The following is a 13,547-nucleotide window of genomic DNA, read 5'->3' as shown; positions in this document are numbered from 1 at the left end:
TTCACGTTAACCTCTTTCCCCAGTGCTGTTAAATCTAATTCCAAAGAGCGATAATCACATGTCAAATGCTGAGAGTGTCTGAAATCCAGGCTCAGATCCAGTTTTACGAACTGGCCCCTTATCCCTTATGACACACCACACTCAATCACCAACCCTGTTCTCCCTGCTCCCCAAAATTGCAAAATAAAGATATACAACTTGAATTAGCCACTAATTTCAGAGCACTTGGAAAAACAAAGACTTTTTTCCTTTTGGCTTTAAGTATATCACGGCACCTGCAAGTATTCTAGGCATCTCCAGGGAATAAGTTAACATGGATCATCTTTGCTTCTCAAGAATTTCTCATCTAAATTTAGACACAATCAGACAAGTAAAGGTCAAACCCACAAAACAGGGAGTGAGACAAGTATGGAGGGAGATTTTGGTGAACAGATAATGCAACTGCTCAGAAGAAAGCAAAGGAGATGGGAAGTCTTCCTTTGCTACTGGAGATGTGGGTGTATGGAATCCACTTCCAGGGCCTGCTTACCTGCAATTCTTCCCATTTGCACTGTGAGCTTTCCAACACTCCACTCTGTCACAGATACCTTTTTCCTTTCTAAGTTTCTGATCCTCTGTCTAATGGATATGCACTTACAGCTGCTTACATCTGCTGTTTTGATCTCTGCTTTACACTGGCACCAACTACCAGCCGGGGCCTGCTTTTCCCCTCACTTTCTCTACTTTTTGACATCCATAGTCTTCCTAATCTCTGTTCATCCTGGCTTGGTGAGAACAAAATATATACAAAGGTTAATCTAAAATGTTAACTTCTAATAAAAACCAGTGAGAGCAGTAATACAATACCTGTAATTTCAGGTGTCACTGGAGGCCTCACCACACTTTCACGTAACTCAGACTGATAATGAAAATTAACAGAAATCACTGGGCAGGAATGTCAAGATAAACGAAAGGATCTCTGCCTCTTTTAGATGTACATACTCGTTTTTCAAATAAAGTTATCAAGTTGTCTTGAGAGACATCATCAAATAAGGAAAGCTGTCCTTATCTCAAGTATTAAATGAATTTAATTTAAAAGAACGTAAACACGCAGTGTTTCACTGCGGATGGTGAGCAGGTCTGAGAAAACAAAAAGCAGGAAAGTTTCACAGAACTGTGTTTCCATGAAATACCTGAACACCATAAAGGCAACATGCATGCATTGACCTAGTGAAATATTTTTAAATTGAGGCCTTTCAGAAAACAGCTAAAAAATTCAGTGGTAGTCCTTAGCAAGTTGCTAAGGTATACATGACCTTACTGATAGCAAAAATGGAAAATGTGCTTGCATGACAAAAATCTGTGTGCAGTAGTCTTTGAACTAAAACACATTCAGTACGATAGGAAATAGCTACAGGTTTGTTTTTTGTTCTTAGGCTGAGAAACCTGTCACTGTGTGGTCAGCTGTGTGGTTTTAACAACTGAAATAATAATTGATAAAAATGAGTTTAGCTGAAAAATTATTTTCTGTCTAGAAATTTGTGTCACTAAAGAGACAAAGTCTCAGAAGCCTATAAATGCAGGGAGCACACAAAACTTAGATATTTCAGGGTTAAAAACAGATGCCATAGCAACAGCATGATACTTTCTGAGGTTGTCACAAGACCTACAGCCTGTCCTGACACTGCTAACATACATCATACACACAGTGGTCAATGACACGATTCTACATACCAAAACTAGCTCCTCAATTTATTCTTGGCTCTGGTTCATTGTCACTTGATGGGATATTTTCCAGGTTTTCAGGCATTGCTACATACTCATACCAGAAAAAGAGACTTACTGCGAGCTTTCCTTTTAGTCAGGAGCCTGAAGTGGAAGAAACCAAGTTAATTTTGACTTAAATTTTGACTGGTTTTTAGTCAGAAAACAGTTCTAAAGATGACGAAAACTAGTTGTTATGAGCAAAGTAAGAAAAGCAGAAGAGATACTTGAACTTCGTTTCATTTCACTTTAAAGAAAATACAGGAATTGCACAAATTCAGAAGGCACTGAAAATGAAAGTTCTTCAAAAGTTTTAAAAAAAATATAATAAATACCTTAGTGGCATCTCAGAGAAACAAGCTGCCCAACTTCACCAAAGTTCAATGTTAATTCCAGCACTAACTCTCCAGTGTTTTTTTCAAAGTTCCAATCCTAAATCATTTGCTTGGATGAAATGCTACAAAGATACTATACAATATAAGCATTTTTGATTAGTCAGCGTAAGCAATTGCTTCAACTACTCCATTAAAATATTTAATGTGAGGGACAATGTGAGCACAGAAGAAATAGAAGTCAGTTTTAACTATCGTGATGGCACAAAACCAGTGCAACATTTGCAAAACCTGTGCATGCAAGTATTTAAACTTGAGAGTGATTTTACCTGTACTGTAACTTATATTGAGCTTCATTCATAATTACATACAACTTTATAAAGTTATCATTTTGAACTAAATTCAAAGCAGTCTCATCTGTCCATCATTAAACAGGGATGCTGTACCTAGTATAAAACTTGGACAATCAACTGAGATTTTTAATACAAATGGACACTACTAAGTTTTCAAGGTCCTGTTTGGTGACAGGCTTGAAATACAAGAATCCTCATTGAATTGAACAGCAAGAGAAATTCATTAAACAACAAGGTATCCATTGATATTTGGTCAATATACTCTGATAAATAATCATCAATAAATAAATCTTCAAGTAAATCAAGACTATGCCTCAGGTTCTTCTAGGTGATTAAGAGGGTAAGGAAGGAGTACTACTTAATACCTGAAACAACTGCTACCTTTGTATCTCCTTTCAGCATAGTATTGTGCTCCTTTTAGCCTAACTATTTCCATCTTCTACTATTGCCTATTTTAGAGATAAAAATATAGGCTCTCCATGAATCCTCTACAAGATACTTAAATGAAACATTGTTACCAAAGAGTAGACAATGGAAAACCAGTAAAGGTGCCAAAATCAAGCAACATTTCTGACATCTAAGCAAAATTTGAAGAGAAAGCAAGAATATTGAACTATATGCCGCAACCTTCAACTGAACAAAACGCCATTTCCCACTGACGGTGACAACAAGCGATATCTGAGAGAAGCAGAGATCAGACTAGAGCAGATTAGACCACCACAAATAAAGATAAGTAAGAGAGCATTTTGGCTAGATATGACTAACGATCTGGAATTATAATTCAGCTGCCACTAGTACACACATCTGCTGGTTTGCAGGGTCTGCATAGGGATCAAGGTATAAACAAAAAAAAATATGTTGGAGGGTCTGCCTTTAAAACAGCTTTTACCTTTTGTTCCTAGATGGGGTCTTGAGAACTTTCTAGGAAGCAACATACGGAGTCTATGTAAGAAATCAAGTATCTCAGCTTAAGAAAGACTCTTTTTCTTCTCAGGAGTGATTCGGATGAGCACTATGACAATCTCAAGTCATTAAGAGCTGTGTTATTTCAGAACACAGCTCTTAATGTTATTTCAAAGAACATCAGTGTTAGTCCCTTTGGTTCCCAAAGGCAGCTTTTTGATGAAGGAGAAACTTCCATAACTGTCAGTAGTAAGAAGAGGAGTTATTTAATTATTGTAATACGATTGTGGATAAAGATAGTAGCTTTCGCTGATTACATTTAATTGATTTGAAGATTCTGTATTATGGAAAAAGAAACACAAACCCAATTCTCATCAGCAGCATTTGTATTAGTAATCCACTCCTTCGAGAGGCTGGTTGGACTAGTAAGTGAAGAGAGGAAACAATGCAGCATCTTCATTTGGCAATTAAGAAAAAGTTATATGTGAAAAAACTCAAAGACAAAAATTTCCCAAATGAGAGTGTGGATGCTGACACTGCCCTTGGCTTGCCCAGTAGGCAAAATCTGGGAAGCAACTGATCAAGTGCAGACAATACTCCAGAAAGTAGGGGTGACAGTGATACTCAGCATGAACTTTAGCATAACTGGGGAATGGGTAGATTGATTTCAGTTTTCTGACTCCCCAAAGCAACCACAGGATAATCATGAACAGACAAAATATTTGGATGATCACAAATATGAAAAATGAGAAATGTGGTGCAGCCACTTACACATACTCCAAGAATATCACAGGATGAAAAGACAAAATGACAGTATTTGGACAAGATCGCCAAATTTTTGTTATGTCTGAAATTCACAAAATATCAAATACAAATAATGTGTGTGGGATGTGATACAAAATTCTGAACATTTGTTCTTGGGTCTGTTAGCTGTTTGTGTATCATTACATAACCACTGACCCACACTTGTGGCATGCTAAGTATTTTATTTTTTAGTGTACTAATTCTAAGGTTCCATGAAAAGTAAGAATTTTTATAGAAAACACTTGTTTTTTAGATAGGAAAAAGAAATCACTAACATAATATCCCAGTAACAACTCTTCAAAGCTTAAACTCAGTTCATTCCATCGCCTACTATGTGGATGTTTTATTACTGAGCACAGAAGGGCAAACAATCTTCTTCTCTTATGTAAGGCCCATTGTAATTCTCTTTTCTACAGCAGGAACGTTGCGATACACAGCACAGGATCAGTGATATGACACACCAGAGGAAGCACGTTTGCCTCCTCCCCAACTCCTGGATGGGTTCCTTTTTCTGGAAAATTTTCATAGAATATGAAGGTGAATCCTTTCGTACACAGAATTTTTCCCAAAGAAATTCTCTGTTTCTAATGCTCTACTGCTGCTGCCACAACTTAAACACACAGGCAAACCTTGCAGCTCATGCTATGGAAACTTCTCCACATTTTTTCTTAAGTCTTTGTTCAAATCTTCATTTTGCAAAGAAGAGACCCTCAGGGACACTGCAAACCTTGCGTCTTCACACGAAGAGCCTATTTCTACCATTCCCTCGCATATTCCTTATACAAACACCACAAATATAATTTATCTCATTTCAGCTTTTATTTGGATATTTTTAAGTTAAGTTGCTCAAGTCCATTTTCCATCAGTACAGACACTAAAAATTGAGATCAACATTTAAGGCAACATTACCATCCATGCCAAGCTCAATATGCAAACTGTATCATCTAAGCACCACAGCATCCCAGAATTGTCACAGGTCCCCTACCTCTGTCACACGTTCCCTTTCCATTTTACCTCTGCTACTCCACACTGCACTCAGTTACTCAATTTAGATGCACATTCTCAAGCAAGACCTTGCCATTTTTTAAGTTTTATTTCTTACGAACTAGATCATTGTTGCATAAAGTGATATGAGTGAGAGACGTTTCAGGGTGAAAGTATGCAGTTGACTTATGTTGCAACACAACAGAGAATCTTCTTTTAAAAATCTATTTAACGTCATTTTTCAATGACTTAGTACAAACACTATATGTATTTTTTAGCCTTTTAGTAAAGGCTATATACATTGAGACTTGTTAGAATGATAATTTTGCTTTAAATTCTGATTTCTTTAGTGTTACTGTTGACAAGTGTTTGAGTTAAGGATGCTCAAGTGCAACTTTGATGTAAGAATATTTACAAGTATACAAAAGACCACATAGTTTTTAATACACCCACTATTCTCAGTACAGAGTAAATAAGGATTTGTCTTGTGCCCATGGAATATTTCAACATGTGGGTTTTGCTTTTTTCTCTTTTACAGTAAAAGGAAAGGTTTTACTCTTCCTTAAGAAGTGTATTTATTACAAGATGGTTAGCATACATACATCACATAACATACAAGAGTTAAAATTAACTAGTTACAAAATAAGCAGTGGTATGTATATTTTCATATAACCTAAGAACACAATCAGTATTTTACAAAGTACATATAAAAGTACTTCATATACAAAGAAAAATACAAATGTGCAAACACCATTGTCACAGGTGGAAATTTGTCAATTGAAAAATGCTAGAAAAATCCTTCATATTTTTGTTTTGAAATTGCAAAGGCATTAAAAACAGCTGCATTTCCTATTGTGTGTGGTGAGAAATCTAGGTTCCTTTCTGACAAAATACATTAGTTATAAAAAAACCCACAAAATTTAATAACTGAAAAATCTTGTAAGTATAGTCAGTTTGGTTAGGCTGACATTAAATTACAAGCAGAACGTCTGGAAAAATGAGAAAATAGTGAATCATATATACAGACCTTTTGTAATATTAGTGTGCTATTTAACATATTAACATTTCAAAGTAAAAACAATGGCTTTATTACCTACATATTCTACTCAATGTTCTCACTATTTGTAGACTGTAAAATTTCTACTAATTTGGGGCTATTAAAAACGTTTTGCCAGGATTTTAAGCAGAACAAACACAATTTCATCAAAAGTAAAAATCTATAAACAGTCTTCCAATTAATGTGCAAAAAATGTTTAAAAAGTATCAAATCACAACACATCAAACTGGATTATGTACATATTTAATATCTGTAAATGTTGTTAACTAGCTAGTATTGTTCTGCTACAAATAACTTACCTCTGTCCTGCAAAATGTCTGCATTTTAAAGATTTCAGTGCAAGTGCTTGCTTCATTGTTTAGTGCATTATCATGTTCGTTATTTTTTATTTTACAGTGAGCAGAACAGCATATAAATTAACATATACAACTCACACATAAGAGATCTTTCTTCTACTGAATTCCTAGTTTGTTGTTTTCCATTTCTCCTGGATAGTGTTGGCCAGTTTTCTTTCATTTATCCCATTGTAATTGCAAACAGGATCCAAAATAAAAGTGCTATGGTCTTCAGATAATCCCTAGAATTTGAAATTCCATAACGACATTGCAGAAGCACTCAGCAGAGCACAAGGTTAGAGAATGACCTGCACACTGAGAAGACACTTGAAAGTCACTTTTTGGTCTTTAAAAAATATCAACTGTCTATAAACATTGGCAACCTGATATGTATGTCACTGGACTCACAAGCTTTATTTATTTATTTGTTTGGAGGAATTGTAGACATGTTCCCTCTTATTCATGACTAGCTTGGAAATAAGGACATTCTGCTTAAAAATCTAAATAAAGTAAAAATACACTTCTTCTTGGAGGGAAAATTTCTACAAATTCCTTTAGACAGGTTTCCTAATAGAATATCTCTGAAATGAGAAAACCGGGATTAGATGATAGTGCAAGTACAGCCCATTTTTACAGCTAGGAATTGTACTGAAGAAAGAGGAAATTCAGGATAAATGGATTATTATTTTTCCAAGTCCTCCCTGCAGAAAAAAAAATAGCAGTTACAGTGATTATAATCATTAAACAGAAAAGGAACTTTAGCATATTTTGAACTTTAATGGCTGAAATGTAAGGAAGGCAGGTTGTCTGTCAGTAACATTCCAGAACTTAGCTTCTTCCAGGAAGAGGTGCTTTAAACGTGACTTTATCATGGAATGCTTTTCCTTTCTAAGCATCTGAAATGCAACTCTGGATCCTATCCATCCATTGTTGAGCACTCTGTGCATCTTGGGCACAAAAATTATACACACGTTTATTTGTCTTCAACTGCAAAGGAAAAACAAGAACACAAAGACAGACAAGTCAACACACAGAAAAGGAAACTGGCAAACTCTGAACTGTAATAATCAATGTGCTAATTGGGTGTGAATGTCACATTTTTGAACTGTTGCTGTTGAGAGTGATGCTAGCTACGTAAAACCTTGTCTTGAGATGGTATGACAGCTCCTTCCCAGCTCACACCTTTCAAAAGGGCTGAAAGTAGTAGGTTAAACACACCGAGGGAAGAAAGTTTCACATAAAGATCAAGTAAAGACCAGATGTACTTACATCAAAAAATGCTTTTTCACTTGCATGTTTCGGGGCTCCAATTGTTGGAGAAGCAGGAATCACAGTTTCTACTTCTGCAAGGTCTATGTGTCCCTTACAGCTTGTATCCTCACCAGAGTCATAGTATCGCAGCTGGAACACAAGAGATAAGGAAATCCAAATATGTTATTTAGATGGAAATTTCACTTTTCTTCCCTTTTCCTGGGTACAGCCTGGGGGCATGGAGTGGTAAGGGTGGAAGCCACAAACATTATTAGGACCCAAGGAGATGAGGGAAAAAGTATTTTGTCACCAGGGTTTCATGGCAGAGAAGCAAATAGTCACGGATTGCTTTTGGGCACAGGACATGTGAAGCACGTAAGCAGAACCTGGTCTTTAGGATTCAGCATTCCTTCTTAGTTTTTGTAACAGAATCAGCTCTTCACTGTTCATTACACAAACTAACTCAAAAGCTTTACTTCACCAAGGCATTAACAGAACACTTTCCTCTCTGTATTTCAAGAATTTAAAATGATCAGCAAAAATTCAAGTGTAATTTTAGGTAATTATAAACTACATAGAAAACTCACATTTTCCTATACTGCACATAGTGGTTGAACGAAGTCTGCTTTTTCTTTTTTTCCTCACAAAGATACTTTGATATGAATATTATTCACTCTGTAAACTGAGTTTCAACATGCAAACAAGTTCCAAAAAAAACCCAAACCAAAAACCTGACAAAACCCCAACAAATTCCCAAAAACCAATGCAAAACAGTAACACAAATCTTCACAGCAAAGGTCAAACAACAGAATTCCAACTAAGATTGACCTGTATTAATCGTACATTTATGATACTCAGAAGGATATTTGGTCATACAAAAAATGAAAGTATTTTTTTCTCCTGCAAAATGAACCTTCTCTCCTGTGTATCAGGAGGAATAATTACAATCAGCACTTTTTGCTGATATTTTACCATACTAATCTAAAAATGCTCAATCAGCATTTCAAAAGATGACTGTCTTTATCTATATTACATGTTTTTAAGTGTATTGACTACAATAAATTAATATTTTTTAAACAAAAGTATGACATGAGTCTCAAAGGTTACAACCCCCATTGTGTGGAATATTTGGCTCAATGAAGATTACTGCCTCATGACCCACCATTATTTGAAGCACCCGAGGCCAAAAATTTCTACTGCAGAATTCTGGCATACATTATAAATTGGATAAAAAGCTTAGACCAACAGATCTTTTCTGGTTTTGGTGCTCTTTGCTGTAACAATGATTAGGTGCAATATATACGAATAATTTTGCTACTAAATTTATGTGACTATGACTAATCTAAAGTACGGCTATGTATGGCACCTGAAATGATTGTGCAATCAGGAACTTGGCATTTCAGGATTTTTAGAAACAAAGATCTGAGATGAAATTTTAACCCATTTTAAGCAATTCACAAAACTCATTTCAGAGATATCTGTGTTCCTGCTCTCCACACTAGACATTCATACAGAGATTCCAGGTCAGGTTTCTCAAATATAGGCTACAGAAAGCCACTAAAAAGTCAAGTGAGGTAAATGGATTTTTCTGCTGAAGTAATTCAGATTATGGTTTTCCAGAGCAGATAATGTCCTTTTATTTGCAAAGAAAAATGCTCATGTTAAAGTGCTTGAGGAGCAAAGAGGCTACAAAATACACACTGAGTGTACAATAACTACTGCAGATTCAACATGAACGCCTGAATTAAACTTGCTCAGTTATGATATTAGCTCTCAGCAGCCCAACTGCACTCCAGGAGATACCTTCTAAGTTTTTCCCTCAAGTTCAAAAAAGAGTTTTCAGTTCTTTTGGAAACTAAAGAGGTCATGTTAAAGGGCAAATTATGTTCACCACTTAATTGCTTAATTATATTCTAGAGTTAGCAGTGCTTAAAATGTAGTGCTTGTATACCACAAATCCCAGAAAATGTCCTCAGGCACTACATGGATTTTTTTCCCCTTAGCTGGGAAGTAGGCAAAAAATGTTCGGGCCTAAACAAAAATGCATGACTTCCAGTCCAAGAAGTCTTTTAATGATTATATGCTAAATAGTTATCACTCTTTCAAAAAAAGCAAAATACTAAAACCCCTCTGTCCATGCAGAGTGCTGTATCAGCTACAACATACTCAAGATAAACATAGATAGGTCTAGGATGATGTAACACACATCACATCTGAAAATAATCATTATTAGTATTGTTTGTAAAATCAATCTGTACAAATCCAGTAAATAAAAAAGGAGCAAACTAATAATAAAAAAAGTCCATCATCTGAAAAGGTTTTTACCTGGTGTTTTGTCACATCCAGCACAAACCAGCGAGGTTTCCAACCTTTTAGCAAAGCCCCTCTTTTGTACAGCGTACCTTCAAAAGATCTGAAAGGTACAGAAAATAGGAGTGGCACGTGATTCCATAATATGAATATGCTGATATACAAAGGCCCCAAAGTGGCTACATTCATATTCAAACACCTCTTTTGCTGCACTAAAACTAATCAGTTTCAAACCTATCATTTAGTTATTGGTAACTGTGACAAAAACTGCTTCAGTACTTCGCATGCATTAAATGTACAGCTATTTGCTTGTGTACTTAATAAAAGGGAAGACGGAAAGATGATGCTAAAAGACAGAAGCCCACCAATCAAGACAACTAATGTAATCAAAACCACAAAGAAGGAATAAGGTAGTCACAAAGCACTCTATGCCTATAAAAATTTCATTTTTTCCTAAGGCAGAGATTTTACCAATCTAATAAAATATTCATAAATACTCTATGATTATTTGGTTTACCTATTTTCATCATTCTTTGATGTGAAATGATTGTACAGCGTTGTTGTTCTTCTGTCTACTCCATTAGAGGGAGAGATGCTTGCACTCTGCTCCTCACCCAGCCCACTGTCAGGTATTTCCAACAAAGACCTCTTTTGATAGGAATGTAGATTAGCTGACATCATCCCTGAGGAGCCAGAAGGATGTTTCCGGAGCTAAAAGAGATGAAAATAAAAGAAAAAAGGTAATGCAATGTGTCTTGCATTGTGAGAGTGTCTCAACATTATCCTGACAATACGTGGTACAACATGTAAGTTGTGAATTATTATGAGGCCAAAAAAAAAATAATCTTATTAATACAAGTCAGTGCTGCCTCAGAGAAGCCAGAGGGATGGCAATTCCATGGTTTTCTTAAGCAGAAGGGTTCACAAGGTGTGAGAAATTAGTCTTTCAGAAAAGCCTCACGTATTCCAGTGACAGAACGTTGAACAATATTTCCCTTGCTTTCTCAGAAGCATCTAGAACTAATTAGATATTTGGATACAATAAATTGACCTAATTCCATGGTGAAGGAAGGGAGGGAAGAAAAAGACTGCAGTTTCCAAGGGCTACTTTATGGATTCATATCATTTTACTAGAATCTCAGTAACCTGGAAAAAGAGGGATCCTGAATTTGGTCTTAATCTAAATGACAGCAATCTGGAGACAGAGTTCTTTGGAGTTCACCCTTAGCTACTGTATGTATCTGAGCATCCTTAAATAACAGCTAGGACAGGAGACTGACATCAGATATATTTCTACTTGCATTTTATTTTCTGCTTCCAACTCTGCTTTGCTAGGATGAAACTTTTTTCATCTTGAATTTGCCTAGGATATGAAGTGAATGTGAATGACTGACAGACATAAAGCATATTGCTTTCCTGACAGCAAAGGACAGATAACAAAGCAGTGCTGTGGACTAACCACTGCATGGAGTGGGGCAAATCTGAACAAGCACAGGAAGCTGAAGAGTTGGGGTACAGTCTTGAGCTGGTAATTACCGTGACAAGTTCATAGGGAAAGCTCACAAAAAAAAAAAATCTAACATTATTCCTAGTGCACACAGATAGCAAAGAGGCAGCCTTTGACTTAGGAAATATCTATATTGTCAGCTATTCTTTTTACCACAGCCAAGAACTGGAAACACAAGCATGAATACTTCCTACCTTTATTTAGAAAGTGATAATTCCATTTACTCATGGGAATATCTTTACTTATCTCTGAAACTCTGTGATGTCCTTTTGGCTACTTTCAGCTTTTTTTGTACTTTAAAAAATCTTTTAAATAGATAAAATCATATATTTGTGTATTAGTAAAATACTCATGCTTGTTTTCCATATGCCTTCATCTACTCTGGAAAAGCAATTAGATAAATAGCACAAGTATAAATATATTTTTCTACATGAAGAAATATAAAGCCAGTATCATGGGTTAGAACAACATATTCAATTTTTCAAAAGCAGTATTTTACTCCAAGAAATACAGCGATTTTGTCAGTGCCCCAGGTAGCCTATATAGCAGGAATGGAATTATTCTACTGGATGAGCTCTTTTACTACTTACATTGTCTTGTCTGGTGTCATCCTTTAGATTCATTTTGACTCTTTCCCACAAGAGCTGCCACCTTTCTGGGCTCTGATTTAATTTACTTTCCAACCTTTCGATTTCCTGAAACAAATAACAAGGGTTTTCTTAAGGATAAACATTTCTAACTGATCACTTCCTGGCAATCATTTTTATACAACCATCTTCTAAGCCAATGTTTTTACACAGTGACCCTTCAGGCCATTTTGTCCAATAAAGTTCAAAAACCTCTGTCAAATGAGCTATAAAATGAAATCCACTGGACTCAGGAGTCAAAGGCAACCAAGTACAGCATCAGCCACATCATTCTTCCTGGATGTCCCAGGTTGGGGGAGCCATTATGCTTTAAATTCTCTGCTAGTTCTCCTGAACACACAAAATTAAACACCAGTTGTCCCAACAGAAACACAACAATGATAAGGACAGGCTGTATTCTATGAAAATATTTACAAAGAACAAATTCTGCGCGGTGACGCCAACATCGCACATTGCCAATGTTAACATTTACCCTGGTTTATAAAATGTGATACAAAGCTGTAATAAAAGAAGGAAATGAAACAGAAAGATTTATTCAATTTGGATGCCAAACTGTAACAACATGTTCTTGTTGTGGACCTTGGGAATATGACCTATGTTGATAACCTCTAGTTAGGGTTATTTCCTGCTAATAAGATAGTGCAAAGTTAAGTAAAAAGAGGCAATTTTATTAGTTTATGTTTACTTGTGAACACTCATTGATACATTTGTCATGACTTTGATGTGTGGTCCATATTCCTTGCCATGCTTCCTTTCTGCATTTTTACTTTCAACAACTGTATTGTTATGAAAATCTGATTATTAATAAAATAAAAATTAAAAATTCAATTTTGCAAATTCAACTAAGAATTGATGATGGAATGAAAAATTGCCATAGGGCAGAGACTTCCCATACTATACAGAAGTCAACTAAACCCCAAGACATTTACTTTCAAAGTAGAGAAAGTAAGTCTCTACTCATTAGGTAGTAAGTCTCTACCTAATAATTAAAGTAGATTTCATAATATTCTCCAAGTCCTACTGTTTTTTTGATTGAAAAATTCTTCAGGACATTGCTACTGATTGGAAGACAGAAAATTATTATATTTTTAAAGTAAGAAAACATTTTGACCATGAAATTAACTTCCAAACTAGATTTTGAACTCATAAGTGAAAATAAAAAAGCCAAACTCTTCCTTGCTGAAGGTAAATTAGAAAACTCCAAAGTGAAATGATATATAAGAAATGTGGTTTAACAGCAAGAATCAAACCAGAAGTTTTAAATTCTGGTAGTCAAAAGCCACACAAGCCACATAGGCTCTCTTCCTGTTAAAAAACAAAA

General features: G+C 35.6%; 1 protein-coding gene across 5 annotated transcripts in view; it reads right to left on the bottom strand.

Annotated features, from left to right (window-relative positions):
- Nucleotides 1-4,932: 4,932 nt before the first annotated feature.
- SBF2 (SET binding factor 2) overlaps nt 4,933-13,547 on the bottom strand; it is a 258,173-nt gene continuing 249,558 nt past the window's right edge. For 4 of the 5 annotated variants that reach the window (XM_027651193.1, XM_027651191.1, XM_027651190.1 and 1 more), the window contains 5 exons: nt 12,170-12,274; nt 10,590-10,783; nt 10,088-10,175; nt 7,781-7,912; nt 6,945-7,498 (listed from right to left, as the gene is read on the bottom strand). In XM_027651193.1, coding sequence (XP_027506994.1) covers nt 7,400-7,498; nt 7,781-7,912; nt 10,088-10,175; nt 10,590-10,783; nt 12,170-12,274 — 618 coding nt within the window. In that variant the 3' untranslated portion in view covers nt 6,945-7,399. Of the gene's footprint in view, nt 7,499-7,780; nt 7,913-10,087; nt 10,176-10,589; nt 10,784-12,169; nt 12,275-13,547 lie in introns of all 5 variants that reach the window. The other variant, XM_027651189.1, reaches the window with a different exon arrangement.

This window comes from Corapipo altera, unplaced genomic scaffold, assembly GCF_003945725.1.
Source record: "Corapipo altera isolate COAL_440 unplaced genomic scaffold, ASM394572v1 78, whole genome shotgun sequence".
NCBI classification, from domain to species: domain Eukaryota; kingdom Metazoa; phylum Chordata; class Aves; order Passeriformes; family Pipridae; genus Corapipo; species Corapipo altera.
The sequence above is the reverse complement of the archived record's forward strand: the minus strand, read 5'-3'. Positions and strand labels throughout refer to the sequence as shown.